Source organism: Nerophis lumbriciformis, linkage group LG36, assembly GCF_033978685.3.
Source record: "Nerophis lumbriciformis linkage group LG36, RoL_Nlum_v2.1, whole genome shotgun sequence".
NCBI classification, from domain to species: Eukaryota; Metazoa; Chordata; class Actinopteri; order Syngnathiformes; family Syngnathidae; genus Nerophis; species Nerophis lumbriciformis.
In genome coordinates this window covers 1,592,369-1,612,150 of record NC_084583.2, presented here as the reverse complement: position 1 = coordinate 1,612,150, position 19,782 = coordinate 1,592,369, and the positions used below count along the sequence as shown (strand labels likewise).

The 19,782-nt window shown below is 42.3% G+C and overlaps 1 protein-coding gene across 10 annotated transcripts in view; it reads right to left on the bottom strand.

Moving 5' to 3' along the window:
* The window catches only part of atp11c (ATPase phospholipid transporting 11C), a 233,045-nt gene that overhangs the window by 82,450 nt on the left and 130,813 nt on the right, over window positions 1–19,782 (bottom strand). For all 10 annotated transcript variants that reach the window (XR_009811687.2, XM_061930439.2, XM_061930436.2 and 7 more), the window contains exons 4-8: window positions 12,756–12,836; window positions 5,577–5,684; window positions 5,260–5,388; window positions 3,679–3,764; window positions 3,520–3,570 (exon numbers count right to left, since the gene is read on the bottom strand). Coding sequence is in view for 9 of the 10 variants with exons in the window: in XM_061930439.2 (XP_061786423.1) it covers window positions 3,520–3,570; window positions 3,679–3,764; window positions 5,260–5,388; window positions 5,577–5,684; window positions 12,756–12,836 (455 nt within the window). In the remaining variant the exon portion in view is untranslated. The remainder of the gene's footprint in view (window positions 1–3,519; window positions 3,571–3,678; window positions 3,765–5,259; window positions 5,389–5,576; window positions 5,685–12,755; window positions 12,837–19,782) is intronic.

The window sequence follows — 19,782 nt, the reverse complement described above, 5'->3', positions numbered from 1 at the left end:
GCTTTACTCTCCAAAACCTTTCTCCAAGAACTCTATTATCTGAGCTGAGATTTAAACAAGATCCAGAGACACTAAATAATTGAATTGGAACACACACAGAGCTATTTCTATTTTTGGGCAGAATTATTATAGTGTTCCCAACGTTAAAAGGATAAAGCCATTGTTTACAAATTTGGTAAATAAATAACCCAAAAATTTATATTTTGTTGTTTTCTTACTGTACCGAAAATGAACCGAACCGTGACCTCTAAACCGAGGTACGTACCGAACCGAAATTTTTGTGTACCGTTACACCCTTAATATAAATGTATACTACCCTTGTTTGCATAGGCCGGGGGTGGGCAACACGCGTTTCTCGAGCCGCATGCGGCTCTTTAGTGCCGCCCTAATGGCTCCCTGGAGCATTTTTAAAAAGGGATTAAAGGGGAACATTATCACCAAACCTATGTAAGCGTCAATATATACCTTGATGTTGCAGAAAAAAGACCATATATTTTTTTAACCGATTTCCGAACTCTAAATGAGTGAATTTTGGCGAATTAAACGCCTTTCTAATATTCGTTCTCGGAACGATGACGTCACAACGTGACGTCGCATTGGGAAGCAATCCGCCATTTTCTCAAACACCGAGTCAAATCAGCTCTGTTATTTTCCGTTTTTTCGACTGTTTTCCGTACCTTGGAGACATCATGCCTCGTCAGTGTGTTGTCGGAGGGTGTAACCACACGAACAGGGACGGATTCAAGTTGCACCAGTGGCCCAAAGATGCCAAAGTGGCAAGAAATTGGACGTTTGTTCCGCACACTTTACCCACGAAAGCTATGCTACGACAGAGATGGCAAGAATGTGTGGATATCCTGCGACACTCAAAGCAGATGCATTTCCAATGATAAAGTCAAAGAAATCTGCCGCCAGACCCCCATTGAATCTGCCAGAGTGTGTGAGCAATTCAGGGACAAAGGATCTCGGTAGCACGGCAAGCAATGGCGGCAGTTTGTTCCCGCAGACGAGCGAGCTAAACCCCCTGGATGTCTTGGCTCACACCGTCCCGAAGATGATCAAGAGAAGAATATCGACCCTAGCTTCCCTGGCCTGCTGACATGAGGGTATGTCTACAGAATATATTAATTGATGAAAATTGGGCTGTCTGCACTCTCAAAGTGCATGTTGTTGCCAAATGTATTTCATATGCTGTAAACCTAGTTCATTGTTGTTAGTTTCCTTTAATGCCAAACAAACACATACCAATCGTTGGTTAGAAGGCGATCGCCGAATTCGTCCTCGCTTTCTCCCGTGTCGCTGGCTGTCGTGTCGTTTTCGTCGGTTTCGCTTGCATACGGTTCAAACCGATATGGTTCAATAGCTTCAGTTTCTTCTTCAATTTCGTTTTCGCTACCTGCCTCCACACTACAACCATCCGTTTCAATACATGCGTAATCTGTTGAATCGCTTAAGCCGCTGAAATCCGAGTCTGAATCCGAGCCAATGTCGCTATAAACTTGCTGTTCTATCCGCCATGTTTGTTTGTATCGGCATCACTATGTGATAAAATCAGGCACTTTGAAGCTTTTTTTAGGGATATTGCGTGATGGGTAAAATTTTGAAAAAAACTTCGAAAAATATAATAAGCCACTGGGAACTGATTTTTAATGGTTTTAACAATTCTGAAATTGTGATTATGTTCCCCTTTAAAAATGGAAAAATATTTGTTTTTGTTTTAGTATGTTTTTTGTTTGAGGACAAACATGACACAAACCTTCCCAATTGTTAGAAAGTCCATTGTTTAATATGTTTGTGTGTATGCTTCACAGAAGACAGTATTTGGTGAACATCGTTTCATCCTACTCATTTCGGCGGTTCTTGAACTCACCATAGTGTGGACTGTGACGCAACAGTTTATTTACATGAAAAATCTTCCACTCCTTCTTTGTCTCATTTTGTCCAACAAAAGTTTTATGCTGTGCGTGAACGCACAAAAGTGCGCTTTGTTGATGTTATTGACTTGTTGGAGTGCTAATCAGGCATATTTGGTCAGTGCATGACTGCAAGCTAATACATGCTAGCATGCTATTTAGGCTAGTTGTATGTACATATTACATCATTATGCCTCATTTGTAGGTATATTTGAGCTCATTTAATATCCTTGACTTTTATCCTCTTTGTATATAATTTAGTTTTGCATGTCTCATGACACATTATCTGTATGTAATATTGGCTGCATTTCAGATAGTTGTTTGTGTGCCGTGTTGTTCCAGACCACAGCAAACATTACCTAGCTTGCCAAAGATTGTAATAAATGTATTAAAAGAAGACAGCCTGCCGTTTCCTTTTAACTTGGACACACACATCTATACCTTTGGCCATTAAAAGCCAGTAATTTCCAGGAGTTATCTCACCTTCTGAGTAGCCTCTGATTTACTAATGGTTTCTAATGTTGTAAAAATGTGTAGAATATATATCACATTTCAACATTTCTGTCAAGGAAAATTTGCTTCAGCCTGCAACACAGTAATTTTGATAGTAGGCTAATATAACTAATATAGACACTTACATCATGTATTGCTTTCATTATATACAGCTTTTAATTTTTTGCGGCTGCAGACAAATTATTTTTTTTGTATTTTTGGTCCAATATGGCTCTTTCAACGTTTTGGGTTGTCGAGCACTGGCATAGACACTTGTGTTTATTATCTTTTACCAACAGATTGATGGATAACTCGCTTTGAAATTGTAAGTCAAGGTGACAAGCAGATATTTATGTATTTATTTTTGATAAACAAAACAAAACAAAATTCCTTGGAACATTTTGTTACATGACATATAATAAGTTTACAAGATACGGGGTGCTGAAAAAAAAAGGATTCCCATTTAAATCTACATTTTTATTTATTCTGCTTCTAAATCAATTCAAAATTTTCAAGAATATATTTATTAATGTATTTTTATTTATTTTTTTACCAAATCCTTTTTTGGATTAAAAACATTAAATACATATTATTGCTATCATTGTTATTATTGATACTGTTGTTTTGCAATTTTAGTTTTTCCTTTTTTTAGTATGACATTTTATAGCTTTATTTTTATTTTAAAGCTCTGATTGGGTTGCAGGCTGGTTTGCTCTATTTTCTTTAATTAGATTAACATTCTGGGATTTTTGTAAATAAAAACATACAAAACACTTTTTTTAAAAGACGTTTTTAGGCCAACACTGTGCGTATAAATCATATGTCAGCAGCCAAGAGGAGTTTTTGTTTTGAAATGTTTGAGTAAAATGTATATACCAAATAATGTATTACAAGAAACGTGTTGAATCATATCGCCATCCTCGGAATCGAATCGTGAGGTGCCCAAAGATTCCCACCTCTAATATAATTGCAGTAATTTTTTTCTGTCAAAATTAAAAGAACAAATACATTTGGCCAGAAAGTACTTTAAAAAAGCACATTATTTCCAGCCTTTCGAGGGCCAAATAAAATGAAATGGCGGGCCACATCTGACACTTAAAACAAGCGCTCTCACCTGACTGCAGGTTCCTGATTGCTTTTGTAGATGTTCATACGGCCGACAAACCTAGCACACAAGTGGAGATTGACATAAGTTATAGACACGATTTTGGAACCCAAATAAAATGACATTTCTATAGGCGATGCCTGTTGGAACCACTCAGTGAACACCTACTTATAAAGGTCAGGCTGTGGCTGCTCGCACTCAATCGTGGCACTGAGGGATTCCAGATCCTCTACGTCTGGGACAGTGTAATGTGTCTGGAGAAAATGAATTAATAATTTAAAAAAAAACTATAAGCATATGTTTGTGGTGCAGGAATGTCAAAAGGGGCAAAATGATGTACAAAACCCAAAACCAGTGAAGTTGGCACATTGTGTAATTCATAAATAAAATCAGATTACAATGATTTGCAAATCCTTTTCAACTTATATTCAATTGAAACGTTTGGGAACTGAAGAGACACCTTTTTTAAGGTTTTCAGGTGGAATTCTTTCCCAATCTTGCTTGATGTACAGTTTAAGTTGTTCCACAGTCCGGGGGTCTCCGTTGTGGTATTTTAGGCTTCATAATGCGCCACACATTTTCAATGGGAGACAGGTCTGGACTACAGGCAGGCCAGTCTAGTACTCGCACTCTTTTACTATGAAGCCACGCTGTTGTAACATGTGGCTTGGCATTGTCTTGCTGAAATAAGCAGGGGCGTCCATGATAACGTTGCTTGGATGGCAACATATGTTGCTCCAAAACCTGTATGTACCTTTCAGCATTAATGGTGCTTTTACAGATGTGTAAGTTACCCATGTCTTGGGCACTAATACACCCCCATACCATCACAGATGCTGGCTTTTCAACTTTGCACCTATAACAATATGGATGGTTCTTTTCCTCAGTTTCCAAAAACAATTTCAAATGTGGACTTGTCAGACCACAGAATACTTTTACACTTTGCATCAGTCCATCTTAGATGAGCTCGGGTTCAGCAAAGCCGGCTGAATTTGTGGGTGTTGTTGATAAATGGCTTTCGCTTTGCATAGTAGAGTTTTAACTTGCACTTACAGATATAGCGACCAACTGAAGTGACTGACAGTGGTTTTCTGAAGTGTTTCTGAGCCCATGTGGTGATATCCTTTACACACTGATGTCACTTTTTGATGCAGTATCGCATGAGGGATCGAAAGTCACGGGCTTTCTGCTTACGTGCAGTGATTTCTCCAGATTCTCTGAACCTTTTGATGATATTACGGACTGTAGATGGTGAAATCCTTAAATTCCTTGCAATAGCTGGTTGAGAAATGTTGTTCTAAAACTGTTGGACAATTTGCTCACGCATTTGTTGACAAAGTGGTGACCCTCGCCCCGTCCTTGTTTGTGAATGACTGAGCATTTCATGGAAGCTGCTTTTATGCCCAACCATGGCACCCACCTGTTCCCAATTAGCCTGTTCACCTGTGGGATGTTGTAAATAAGTGTTTGATGAGCATTCCTCAACTTTCCCAGTCTTTTTTGCCACTTGTGCCAGCTTTTTTGGAACATGTCGCAGGCATCAAATTCCACATGAGCTAATATTTGCAAAAAATAACACATTTTTCCAGTTCGAACGTTAAGTATCTTGTCTTTGTCTATTTAATTGAATATAAATTGAAAATTATTTTTTATTTACCATTTACACATCGTGCCAACTTCACTGGTTTTGGGTTTTGTACTTATAATATAGAAGCACAGCCCTCCTTTTAATCCATATGCATGATTTACTTTGTGGTTGGACTCTCCATCCAGACTTGCAGTGGTAACAAAACAGGTGCTGTCATCTCTGCTGGATTGGAGCAGGATTAAATCACAGGGAAAAGTCTCGTCTTCCTCCACTTCCAAAACATCTCCCACCTACAAAAGACAGTCAATGATTTGAGGAATACTTCAGATGAACTACTCAGCTAACCTATCAAAACACTCATTATCTTCCCACTGGAGTATCAAAACGTGTTTAGCAGTCAGAGCATGTTCGAGCATCTTCACACCTCTGACTAAGCCTCCTGAGAAATATGTATCCTAGCGAGGATGCTGTTAGATACCTTAATCTTCTCGCTGTCCTTCCGTAGCCTCCGACCCTTTTCAAGCACCGTCACCGGGTACTTGTTCACCTCGTTGTCGGCCTTGTGCCGCAGCCAGTCCTCGTAGCCCTATGGGAGGCATATTCAGGATTGACATGTTTGGATTGGTATGCCGAGAAGTAAAAAAAAAAACATTACTTTTCTCTGCGGGGGAAATGTGGAGGAGAAAACGGTGCATGTGTTCAGCATAATCATTTCATTGCTGTGTGCGTCAGGTGCATAGGAGGGCTTGCAGACAGGGACGTGGGATCCAACGCTCACAAACTACCCAAGGCGAGGGATAAAGGGGGAGGGGATATGCAGACTAGAGATACAAAGGTAACGAGGAGAAGGTCTCTGCATGTTTCAACAAGTCAAATTGAAGACTTTTTAAGACCATAATGAATATAGTTTTGCACTTAAGATGTGACTTTAAGGTTTTACTACTTACGTATAAAATACTACACGGTCTAGCTCCATTCTATCTTGCCGATTGTATTGTACCATATGTCCCGGCAAGAAATCTGCGTTCAAAGAACTCCGGCTTATTAGTGATTCCCAGAGCCCAAAAAAAGTCTGCGGGCTATAGAGCGTTTTCTATTGGGGCTCCAGTACTATGGAATGCCCTCCCGGTAACAGTTAGAGATGCTACCTCAGTAGAAGCATTTAAGTCCCATCTTAAAACTCAATTGTATACTCTAGCCTTTAAATAGACCCCCCTTTTTAGACCAGTTGATCTGCCGTTTCTTTTCTTTTCTCTTCTGCCCCCCTCTCCCTTGTGGGGGGGCGGCACAGGTCCGGTAGCCATGGATGAAGTGCTGGCTGTCCAGAGTCGGGACCCGGGGTGGACCGCTCGCCTGTGCATCGGTTGGGGACATCTCTGCGCTGCTGACCCGTCTCCGCTCGGGATGGTCTCCTGCTGGCCCCACTATGGACTGGACTCTCACTATTATGTTAGATCCACTATGGACTGGACTTTCACAATATTATGCTAGACCCACTTGACGTCCATTGCATCCGGTCTACCCTAGAGGGGGGGGGGTCACCCACATCTGCGGTCCTCTCCAAGGTTTCTCATAGTCATTCACATTGACATCCCGCTGGGTTGTGAGTTTTTCCTTGCCCTTTGGTGGGCTCTGAACCGAGGATGTCGCGGTGGCTTGTGCAGCCCTTTGAGACACTTGTGATTTAGGGCTATATAAATAAACATTGATTGATTGATTGATTGATTGAATTTAAGACCATTCACAATATGAATTCATTCACATTGGAAAACAAAGTTAAAGTTAAAGTTAAAGTACCAATGATTGTAACACACACACACTAGGTGTGGTGAAATGTGTCCTCTGCAAAGTGGCTTCAGGAGCCACTTTTCAGTAAATGGCTCACTTATGAAGATGGAAAGATGTTTTGAACGCCATGTAAACGGGCTAATAAAAAAAAATCACCTTGACGAGCGGGTGCACTGATTTTCAAAGATCCAGCCTCACCAGGCACCACATCACACACCTCACTCACCCCACATAGCGCCTTCTTAAGAGGAACACGCAGCTTATGGCCATCACCAAGCCAGAGATGAAATGCTAGAGGGCCACTGTATTAAATGACATTGAAACTAACTTGCAAAATTCTAAGTTTGATGGCATTATTTGCCATGAAAGTGTAGATGTGGCGCTTTTTAAACGACTAACGAGCTACATACAGGTGAGAATAATCAATTAAATTTGTCATATGCATGTATGCCCTAGCACACATTTCATGACCGAAGGAAAAATGTTTTACACTTTTATACTGAAATAAATACACCTACAACTTATTAAATACAAATATAGAAAAAAATACCGGCAGCGGTAAAGTTTAAATCCATGAAGGAAAGACGAAAGTGAATTAATGTTTATAACTGAATAAATTTACATATGCATAAACATTTGTTTTCTTTTGTATTATTTTTTTAATGAATTAAGTAACGTTTATGATAACCTTTTTCCAAAACACAACATAGAATGTGAGATATAACAGGATAATGCATACATTTATCGGCATGCGACTGTGAATTGTTCTTGTTTGCGGACGACTCGGCCCTGCTGGACAAGTCACAGGTGGAGAAAATCCTCAGTGCTGATCTCTGTAGAACTTGCACCTGGCTCGCTGACAACAAGCTATCCATACACTTGGGTAAAACGGAATCCATCCTGTTTGGGTCCCACATCAACCTTAAGAAAGTCAATGACTTCACTATAAAAGTGAGTGACATTGTTATCACCAGGAAGGATGAGGTCACCTACCTAGGTTCCATTCTAGAGGCTAATCTTTCCTGTGATAAAATGGCAACCAAGGTAATCAAAAAGGTCAACCAACGAACGAGATTTCTCTATAGAATCTCCTCTCTGGTCAACAAAAGCACCATGAAGATTCTAGCGGGAACTCTCGTTCAACCCTTTTTCGATTACGCATGCACCTCCAAAGCACCTCCAAAACCCTCAAATCTAAACTCCAAACATCCCAGAACAAGCTAGTCAGATTACTTCTAGACCTCCACCCCAGATCCCACCTCACTCCTACCCACTTCTCCAAAGTGGGCTGGCTCAGGGTGGAGGACAGAGTAAAACAACTTGCACTGAGCCTAGTCTATAAAATCCGCTACACCTCCCTGATACCGAAGTACATGTCAAACTACTTCCTTAACGTAAATGACCGCCATAACCACAACACCAGGGGGAGCTCCACTAACCACGTTAAACCCAGATTCCGATCTTACAAAGGTCTTAACTCATTCTCTTTCTATGCCATATCAATGTGGAATGCGCTCCCACAGGTATAAGAGAAAGGGCATCTCTATCCTCCTTCAAAACTGCAATAAAAGTACACCTCCAGGCAATTTCAACCCTAAACTAACACCCTCCCCAGATTGTTAATAATCAAATGTAAACAATCACATGTAGATACTTTTCTTATGCCTTCTGATCTCTCTCTCTCTCTCTATGTCCACTACTTGCTGTACATATCCTACCAAGTCAGACCTACACTGTTTCAATATCCATTTCTCTGTTCTCAATTGTTGATGACTGATGATAACAACCAAACCTAACCCCCCCACCCTCCACACCCCGAATTGTAAATAATTCAATGTATACACCCTGATGATTATCTTGTGTGATGACTGTGTTATGATGATAGTATATATCAGGGGTCGGCAACCCGCGGCTCTGGAGCCGCATGCGGCTCTTTGATCACTCTGATGCGGCTCAGCAGCTTACTTGCTGAACCCCCCAATTTTCCCGTAAGACTTCCGGATTTCAGTGCCTCTCGCAGAAAACTCCCGGGATTAATATTCACCGATTTTCACCCTTACAGCTATAATAAGGGCGTGCCATGATGGTACAACATTTGGCGCTCTCTACAATCTGTATTAACAGCGTGCCAGCCCAACACTTGTTATACAATATACATCTTCTGCTTGCACACGTACGTGACAGCAAGGCATACTTTGTCAACAGCCACACAGGTTACACTGACGGTGACCATATAAAACAACTTTAACACTCTTACTAATAATGCGCCACACTTTGAACCAAAACCAAAAAATGATGACAAACACATTTCGGGAGAACATCTGCACCTTAACACAACATAAACACAACAGAACAAACACCCAGAATCCCATGCAGCCCTGACTCTTCCGGGCTACAATATACACCCCTGCTACCACCAAACCCCGCCCCCACCCCAACCCTGCTCCCTCACACATCAACCCCCCCCCCCCCCCCCCTTTGTGCGTCGGTTGAGGTGGGCGGGGTTTGGTAGCGGGGGTGTATAATGTATCCCGGAAGAGTTAGGGCTGCATGGGATTCTGGGTATTTGTCCTGTTGTGTTTATGTTGTGTTACTGTGCAGATGTTCTCCCGAAATGTGTTTGTCATTCTTGTTTGGTGTGGGTTCACAGTGTGGCGCATTATTAGTAAGAGTGTTATAGTTTTTTTTATACCGCCACCGTCAGTGTAACCTGTGTGATTGTTGACCAAGTAGGCATTGCTGTCACCTACGTGAGCAAGCGGAAACACCATACAACATGTGGCTGATCAGGCACGCTGGTTGTAGTGGGTGCTATATGCTGTACCATCACGGCACGCATGACGCTGACAAGCGCCATTCATTTAAAACCCGCGTGCCGCACCAGCCTTCCAATTCCATATAAAGGTGCGGGCAGCGTGTCTGAGACCCCTGGTTTATACATAGCACAAAGCAAAAAAAAACTTTGTATGCAATGTTATTTCATTTAAAATTTCAAAAAAAATTTGCGGCTCCCATTGTTTTCTATAATTTGCGAAACTGGTCAAAATGGCTCTTTGACTGGTAAAGGTTGCCGACCCCTGGTATATATGACAGTATATATCTGTATCATGAATCAATCAATGGACCCCGACTTAAACAAGTTGAAAAACGTATTCGGGTGTTACGATTTAGTGGTCAATTGTACGGAATATGTACTTCACTGTGCAACCTACTAATAAAAGTCTCAATCAATCATTTATTTTCAAAACGGTTACAAAAAAGTGGGACCCCAAAAATTTACCGTGGGACCCCATTTTTATGACTTGATGGGGTCCCTGGGACCCCATTTTGAAAATTCCTAGCGCCAACACTGGCCCCCCTGACTTAGTCATTACCTCTGTTTTGTAGGTAGGTGAAATTTGTAGGTATATGGGTGAATTAACTTTTAAACCACAGATGTCCAAACCCGGAGAGAAGCCCAGCACCAGGCCACACAACACGAAACCAACAGCGGACCAGCCAGCAGGCCTCACCTTTCTGCCGAGAGCCAGGCCATAAATTGTTTTCAGATCTGCATATCTCTCTCTCTCTCTCAACAGGACATTTGACCCTAAAAGAGTCGGACACTAAAAGGCAGTCAAGCTCTATCAGTGCGCCCCATACGTTTACAGAAGGAAGTCCGCCGCTATTGTGTATTTCAAAGCCCCAGCGGTAGATCGACTAAAAAGTCAATCCTCACACAATACTTCTAAAAGAGGGGATACAAAGTCACCTCCGTAAGATGTCCTCTATAATAGTTCCATGGGAGGCCCTTTTTCTCTTTCCACCTCCTAATCAGAATTCACCAGAAGCATATTATTACAAAGTGCAGGACAGCATTAGTCATGTACTTGCACAAAGAAGACAGAGCCCTATTATAGGAAGGAGGAAGTCTGGACTATGGGGACGGCGTGGCGCTGTTGGGAGAGTGGTCGTGCCAGCAACCTGAGGGTTCCTGGTTCAATCCCCACCTCCTACCAACCTCGTCACGTCCGTTGTGTCCTTGAGTTAAAGTACCAATGATTGTCACACACACACTAGGTGTGGTGAAATTGGTCCTCTGCATTTGACCCATCCCCTTGTTCACCCCCTGGGAGGTGAGGGGAGCAGTGGGCAGCAGCAGTGGGCAGCAGCGGTGGCGCGCCCGGGAATCATTTTGGGTGATTTAACCCTCAATTCCAACATCATTTTTGGTAGGGATGTCCGATAATATCAGACTGCCGATATTATCGGCCGATAAATGCTTTAAAATGTAATATCGGAAATTATCACTATCGGTTTCAAAAAGTATAATTCATGATTTTTTAAAACGCCGCTGTGTACACGGACGTAGGGAGAAGTACAGAGCGCCAATAAATCTTATAGGCACTGCCTTTGCACATACTATCTACGGCTTTTGACACACTCACAAGTGAATGCCAAGCATACTTGGTCAACAGCCATACAGGTCACACTGAGGGTGGCCGTATAAACAACTTTAACACTGTTACAAATATGCGCCACACTGTGAACCCACACCAAACAAGAATGACAAACACATTTCGGGAGAACACCCGCACCATAACACAACAAACACAACAGGACAAATACTCAGAACCCCTTGCAGCACTAACTCTTCCGGGAAGCTACAATATACACCCCCCCCGCTATCCCTTACCCCCCAACCTCAACCCCGCCCACCTCAACCTTCTCATGCTCTCTCAGGGAGAGCATGTCCTAAATTCCAAGCTGCTGTTTTGAGGCATGTTAAAAAAATAATGCACTTTCTGACTTCAATAATAAATATGGCAGTGCTATGTTGGCATTATTTTGCATAATTTGAGTTGATTTATTTTGGAAAACCTTGTTACATTGTTTAATGCATCCAGCGGGGCATCACAACAAAATTAGGCATAATAATGTGTTAATTCCACGACTGTATATATCGGTATCGGTTGATATCGGAATCGGTAATTAAGGGTTGGACAATATCGGAATATCGGACATCTCAAATTTTTGGTGATTTAACCCCCAATTCCAACCCTTGATGCTGAGTGCCAAGCAGGGAGGTAATGGGTCCCATTTTTGTAGTGTTTGGTATGACTCGAGTAAATGGAGGAGTTCAAGTACCTCGGAGTCTTGTTCACGAGTAAGGGAAGAGTGGATTGTGAGATTGACAGGCGGATCGGTGCGGCGTCTTCGGTAATGCGAACGCTGTATCGATCCGTTGTGGTGAAGAAGGAGCTGAGCCGGAAGGCAAAGCTCTCAATTTACCGGTCGATCTACGTTCCCATCCTCAACTATGGTCATGAGCTTTGGGTTATGACCGAAAGGACAAGATCACGGGTACAAGCGGCCGGAATGAGTTTCCTCCGCCGGGTGGCGGGGCTCTCCCTTAGAGATAGGGTGAGAAGCTCTGTCATCCGGGAGGAGCTCAAAGTAAAGCCGCTGCTCCTCCACATGGAGAGGAGCCAGATGAGGTGGTTCGGGCATCTGGTCAGGATGCCACCCGAACGCCTCCCTAGGGAGGTGTTTCGGGCACGTCCGAAACAGATAGACGTTGGGAAGTCTATCTCTCCCGGCTGGCCTGGGAACGCCTCGGGATCCCCCGGGAGGAGCTGGATTTGAGCAACACACTTCACCCTTGCTCCTGATGGGTTGTGGTTAGGGCCTTGCATGGCAGCTCCCGCCATCAGTGTGTGAATGTGTGCGTGAATGGGTGAATGTGGAAATAGTGTCAAAGCGCTTTGAGTACCTTGAAGGCAGAAAAGCGCTATACAAGTATAACCCATTTATCATTTAGACTAGAATAAAGTGGGAAATGATTGTATTATCATATTTCAACATGCAGCCTTGTTAGGCAGCCTCTTACCTGCTTGATGGCTGTCACTGTAATCACAAAACATAAAGGTAGGCCACTGGTGACTGGGCTGGTGGGGGTGTCCACTATCACCTATTGAGAAGTGAAAGAAATCATGTCAAGGCTCTGCAAGAACAAAGTTGATAAGCAGAACACGAGTGGTTGTTTGTGGTGGGAGGAATGAGAGAGGAAGTGGTTTTCTAAACGCAGGGTGTAGTCCAGTATGAGCCTGTCACTATTATTCTCCTGAGGAGTGAAAGAGGAAGAAACATTGCAAGAACTTGATGTTTTTGGTAGAGCTGGCCAATCACCAAGTGTTTCATTTTCAGCCATGCCAGCACTAACGCGCTCTAGCTGAGGGAATGGAAATGTCCAATCCAATACGTTACTGGACTCGACCGACTGGTGCAAACTGCAAACTGAAGCATATGAGTTTCCCCTGCACTAAAGATCCAGTTTAAAAACTTGGAGCTGTAATCAAGTAATCCCAAACTGCCTGTTAGAATACCACCTGACCAAAGCTTTTTTTGCTAAAACCCTAGACGCACACAAATGGACCTCTGTAACAACCACAGAGAGATTTTCACTGGAATTTCTGATCCTGGTCTCCCCCTCGCTAAGCCACCCATAACAAGTGGTGGCAATATCGAGCATAGAAAACTTAAAAACTCAGTCTGGTCTTATAGACTGGTCGTTAGGGACCGGTATAATAACCAATAACCTGGATAGTTGATATGTGTGAAACACAACAGTGCATCAACTTTGGAGCTTAATTGGTTCTATGACAGAGCTTGTAACTCAAAACACTAAATTAATTTAAATCAATTTCAAGTACCAGTAGAGTGGAAAAACAAGTTGCCTCTATATTGAAGTTAGTATCATGCATCCATTTTCTACTGTTTGTCCCTTATGGAATCACAGTTGGTGCTGGAGCCTATCCCAGTTGCATTCGGGCGGAAGGCGGGGTACACCCTAGACAAGTCGCCACTTCAACGCAGGGCCAGCTAGTATCATATATACCGTATTTTCCGGACGATAAGGCCCCCTTAAAATAATTTTCTTTCCCTCAAAACTCGACAGTGCGCCTTTTAACCTAATGTACGGAATAATTCTGGTTTCGATTACCGACGACCTTGAACAATTTTATTTGGTACAAGGTGTAATGATAAGTGTGACCAGTGGATGGCAGTCAAAAATAATAGATACGGGTAGACTGCACTATGATGGCAATATGACTCAAGTAAACAACACCAACAATTTACATGTTCCATTGAAAATATACAACATTACACACGGCGCTCAAAAATCTATCAAAATGTTTTAGTACGACTTTTGTAAGCCATGAAGCCGCACCGCTTGATGATTGTACTGTGCTTCAACATAGGAGTATTATTATGGTGTGTGTCCTGGGCATGACGTTAAAGTGCATCCGGCAGTGGAGGCTCCTCTATGGGGTCTTGGGGCACTGTTACCCCAGGTGGGACCCGATTCTGTCAAGGATTGTGTGGTGACTGTCTGTGCACCAGTCACGCACAGGCATCCTCTATAAAGGGATACACCCCTACCAGGAGGATCGTCATACTCGTTCGAGTAACCGCGGATGATGGTGTGTGTATAAGGTAAGACATATTATCTGGCGTTTTGTTTCGCAATACTATGCAAAAGAAACTTTTCTTACCTTCTGGTACCTGCTGATTTGTATTTTGGATATGCATAAATCCTGAAAATTTGCGCGCCTCCGCCTTTGTAGTCCGTGACGACACCGTAGTCGATAAGCTTCTTCTTTTTGTATATCTTCTTGTTATGGGACATTCATCCTCCACTGTTGCCATTTCTAATATAAAGTAGTGCAAAGTTCTTACTTATATCTGTCAGTAAACTCGCCATGAAAGCGCTAAAACATACCGGTGTAGTGAGTTTGGTTCGGGCATCTGGTCAGGATGCCACCCGAACGCCTCCCTAGGGAGGTGTTTAGGGCACGTCCCACCGGTAGGAGGCCGCGGGGAAGACCCAGGACACGTTGGGAAGACTATGTCTCCCGGCTGGCCTGGGAACGCCTCGGGGTCCCACAGGAAGAGCTGGACGAAGTGGCTGGGGAGAGGGAAGTCTGGGCTTCCCTGCTTAAGCTGCTGCCCCCGCGACCCGACCTCGGATAAGCGGAAGAAGATGGATGGATGGATGGATGTAGTGAGTTTAGATTATTTACTCAAGGAACTTTCGTTATTAGAGAGTTCCGGTCGGACGGTTTTTCACGGGACACATTTCTGGCCGTTGTTGTTGTTTCCGGATGAGAAGATGCTGCTCCATTATTGATTGAAGTAAAGTTACCGCGATTATTGAAGTGATCCATTTTAATAGCTACGGCAGTAGCGTATATCATATAGCAGTTAGCATATCATGGCCCACAATGCACTTCTGCCATGACCCGCCCCCGCCGAATTCTTATTGGTTGGCGTGTGAGTGACGATTGCTGACGTGTGTGTGATGATTGCGGACATTTTCTTCGTCGCTCACACGAATGAGATAAATAATATTATTTGATATTTTACAATAATGTGTTAATAATTTCACACATAAGTCGCTCCGGAGTATACGTCGCACCCACGGCCAAACTATGAAAAAAACGTTGACTTATAGTCTGAAAAATACGGTATATACCGTATTTTCCGCACTATAAGGCGCACCGGAGTATTAGCCGCACCTTCAATGAATGGCATATTTCATAACTTTGTCCACCAATAAGCCGCCCCGGACTATAAGCCGCGCCTACGCTGCGCTAAAGGGAATGTCAAAAAAACAGTCAGATAGGTCAGTCAAACTTTAATAATATATTAAAAACCAGCGTTCTAACAACTCTGTTCACTCCCAAAATGTACGCAAATGTGCAATCACAAACATAGTCAAATTCAAAATAGTGCAGAGCAATAGCAACATAATGTTGCTCGAACGTTAATGTCACAACACACAAAATAAACATAGCGCTCACTTTCTGAAGTTATTCTTCATTCGTAAATCCTTCGTCTTCGGTGTCCGAAGTGAAAAGTTGGGCAAATTTACGATCCACTGGCAGATGTTGGCGTCGTCTGGCGCTGCCTCCTCGTCTTAGTGAAGGTGTGTTCGCCTTCTGTCATCCATTGTTCCCACGCAGTTAGCAGTCTAGCTTCGAATGCCCTGTTGACACCAATATCTAGCGGCTGGAGGTCTTTTGTCAATCCACCCGGAATGACGGCGAGTATTGAATTAAGCGCGTAAGCGTGTCTCTCAATGTGCTGTTATGAGCTAGCAAATATAACAACTACACTACCCAGCATGCAACGATAGTTACGAGCATGCGCGGTAGCCCTGAAAAGCGTTGTTGTATGCTGGCAGTTAGAATGTGGTTATGAGCACGCTGTGAGTAAACGTTGAGAACTCAGTTAACACGCCTCGTCTGCATTATTTATAATTAGACAGACAACACACTTAATAGGAGCCATTTTGGGGTCTTTACATAAACACACAAATGGAAATGAAACGTCACATATCCCAGCATGCACCGCGCGCTTCTTCTACGGGGAAAAAAGATGGCGGCTGTTTACCGTAGTTGCGAGACCTAAACTTTATGAAAATGAATCTTAATATTTATCCATATATAAAGCGCACCGGGTTATAAGGCGCACTGTCAGCTTTTGAGAAAATTTGTGGTTTTTAGGTGCGCCTTATAGTGCGGAAAATACAGTATATATATATATATATATATATATATACCTGCCGTTTTGTTTCGCAATATTAACGAAAACCATCTTTTCTTACCTTCTGGTACTTGCTGATGTGTATTTGGGATCTGCATAAGTCCTGAAAATGTGCGCGCATCCGCATTTGTAGTCGGTGCCGACGCCGTAATCATAAGCTTCTTCTTTTTCTCTTCTTATGTGGCATTCATCCTCCACTGTTGCCATTTCTAATATAAAGTAGTGTAAAGTTCTTACTTATATCTGTCAGTAGACTAGCTATCAAAGCGCTAAAAACTGTAGTTGGTTTACCTGATTCACCCACTGAACTCTAGTTATTAGAGGGTTCCGGTCGGATGTTTTTTTTTTCAGCGTTGTTGTTGCATTATTGAGCCATGGATGAGGAGACGCTGCTCCGTTATTGATTGAAGTAAAGTCTGAATGTCATTAAAACAGATAGCTCCATCTTTTGACACTTCTTCCACTCCCGCCCTTGCACGCTACACCGCTACAACAAAGATGACAGGGAGAAGACGCTGCCGAAGGTTAGTCACGTAAAAAAGACCGCTCACAAAACGGCGCATCCTGAAGCGACTGTCAGAAAGCGGCTTGAAGATTATCTGTAAAACATCATCTATGCAACATTTTCACCAAAGAACCACCATTACAGTCTTGCTCATAAGTTGACATACCCTGGGAGAATTTATGATTTCTTGGCCATTCTTCAGAGAATATGAATGATAACACAAAAACCTTTCTTCCAGTCATGCTTAATGGTTGTGTGAAGCTATTTATTAATGGTTGTGTGAAGCTATTTATTGGCAAACAACTGTGTTTACTCTTTTTAAATCAAAATGACAAAAGAAAGTACCCAAATGACCCTGATCAAAAGTTTACATACCCCAGTGACTTTGATCTGATAACATGCACAAAAGTTGACACAAACAGGTTTGAATGGCTAATCAAGGTTCCAATCTTCACCTGTGACCTGTTTGTTTGTAATTAATGTGTGTGTATAAAAGGTCAGTGAGTTTCTGGGCTTCTGACAGACCATTGCATCTTTCATCCAGTGCTGCACACATGTTGCTGGATTCTGAGTCATGGGGAAGGCAAAATAATTGTCACAGGATCTGCGAGAAAAGGCTAATTGAACGGCATAAAACAGGAAAGGGGTATAAAAAGGCATCCAAGGAATTGAGAATGCCAATCAGCAGTGGTCAAACGCTGATTAAGAAGTGGAAAATGAGGGATTCAGGTAGACCAGCAAAGATTTCAGCCACAACAGCCAGGAAAATTGTTCGAGATGCAAAGAAAAATCCACAAATAACTTCAGCTGAAATACAGGACTCTCTGAAAAATTGTGGTGTGGCTGTTTCAAGATCAGTGTTTCCCACACATTCATTTACTTGTGGCGGTCCGCCACGAAAGAATTACGTCCGCCACAAATGGATTTTTCGGCTTTTGACTCGCTCGACCGCTCATAAAAGCAATGGGACTCTGTCTGTGAATGTACCTTGTAGTTACAACTCCGGTGCAGTAGGTGGCGGTAGCCTACTATGCATTGTAACTCCGCCAATAGCACTTAATTCACCTGGTGGGCCAGAAGAAGAAGAAGAAGAAGAAGAAGAAGAAGACGGCGGAGTAAAAGAACAGACCGACCGGATCAAAATACGAGGGTAATATAGGTTGTAGGTAGATAAGTTATAGCTGCATTGCTCGCGGCTCGTCATATATTTAACGTTAATCCGCGATTTCACCGAGCGTTTCACTGACGGTGAGCAGCCTGACGCTGCTTTATTAACACCGCCGCTGTTGTCACGTCACGTGTTACAATACCGACGAGCTAACGTGTCCAGGTTATAACCCTGTTGTCAATAAACACACGTGGAGACGGTGCTTCAGATACTGCATTAATAATTAAGCTAAATTGTCCACTGTCCACTGCAGCATGTGAATGCAATGAAAAAAATAAAATCTGAGCCAACCAGCTGTTAAAATGTTGTCCAGGTTAATGTTTTGGCCATTAAAGGCCCTTCATTTCAAGATTTCAACTGTGATCGGGCTTTAAACAGGTGGTTGACCTGTTCAGATGGGTGTAACTCAGGGGTGCTCACACTTTTTCTGCAGGCGAGCTACTTTTCAATTGATCAAGTCGTGGGGATCTACCTCATTCATATATATAATTTATATTTACTTATTTATGAAATATATGTTTTTGTTAACAAGTTAAAGGTGTTTAATGATAATACAAGCATGTTTAACACATATAGTTAATATTGTTAATAAATTAAAGGTGTTTAATGATAATACAAGTATGTTTAATACATATAGTTAATATTGTTAACAAGTTAAAGGTGTTTAAAGATAATACAAGCATGTTTAACACATATTGTTAATAAATTAAAGGTGTTTAATGACAATACAAGCATGTTTAACACATATAGTTAATATTGTTAACAAGTTAAAGGTGTTTAAAGATAATACAAGCATGTTTAACACATATAGATTCCTTTCTTTCATGAAGACAAGAATATACGTTGGTGCATTACCTGATTCTGATGACTTGCATTGATTGGAATCAGACAGTGGTGCTGATAACGTCCCCATTTTCGAATGGAGGAGAAAAAAAGTCCTCCTTTCTGTCCAATACCACATGAAAGTGGTTGGTTTTTGGCATCTTATTTGTCCAGCTTCTGTACTCCTTTGTATACACTTTACAAGAAATACATTGTCGGCAAACTCCGTAGCTTGCTAGCTTGTGCACGCCAGCTTTCTGAGACTCTTATTTTGTTAGCGCAACTGTGCAGTCGGTCTTTGGAGTTTTGACGAGAGGTACGGCGCCAGAGTCTGTTGAAATAAAGTGTTTCTCGCCTGCCTGTCGGTAAATTTAATGAGCTAAATATGTACATAAAGTGTTGTACTTATATTCCAACTCCGCGTTCTTCTTGGTCATCGCCGCTGCCGCCGTCACCCCCCGCCCCCCGACCACACCACCACAAATAGATGCCTGTCCTGTGGGAAACACTGAAGATGCACAATAAGTAGGCACTTGAAGAAAAATGGGCTGCATGGTCGAGTTCTCCCAGGGTATGTAAACTTATGAGCACGACTGTACATGTTATGTATGTTTTACATTTAGGAAAAAAATAATAATAATATGACTTCTTTAATGCGCCCTATAATCCGGTGCACCTTATGTATAAAAAAAAGATTGAAAATAGACCTGCTCATCGGCAGTGAGCCTTATAATCCAGTGCACCCTATGGTCTGGCAAATACGGTATATGATGTATGACACCGAAAGACTTCCGAAGTTTGCGAATAAATAGA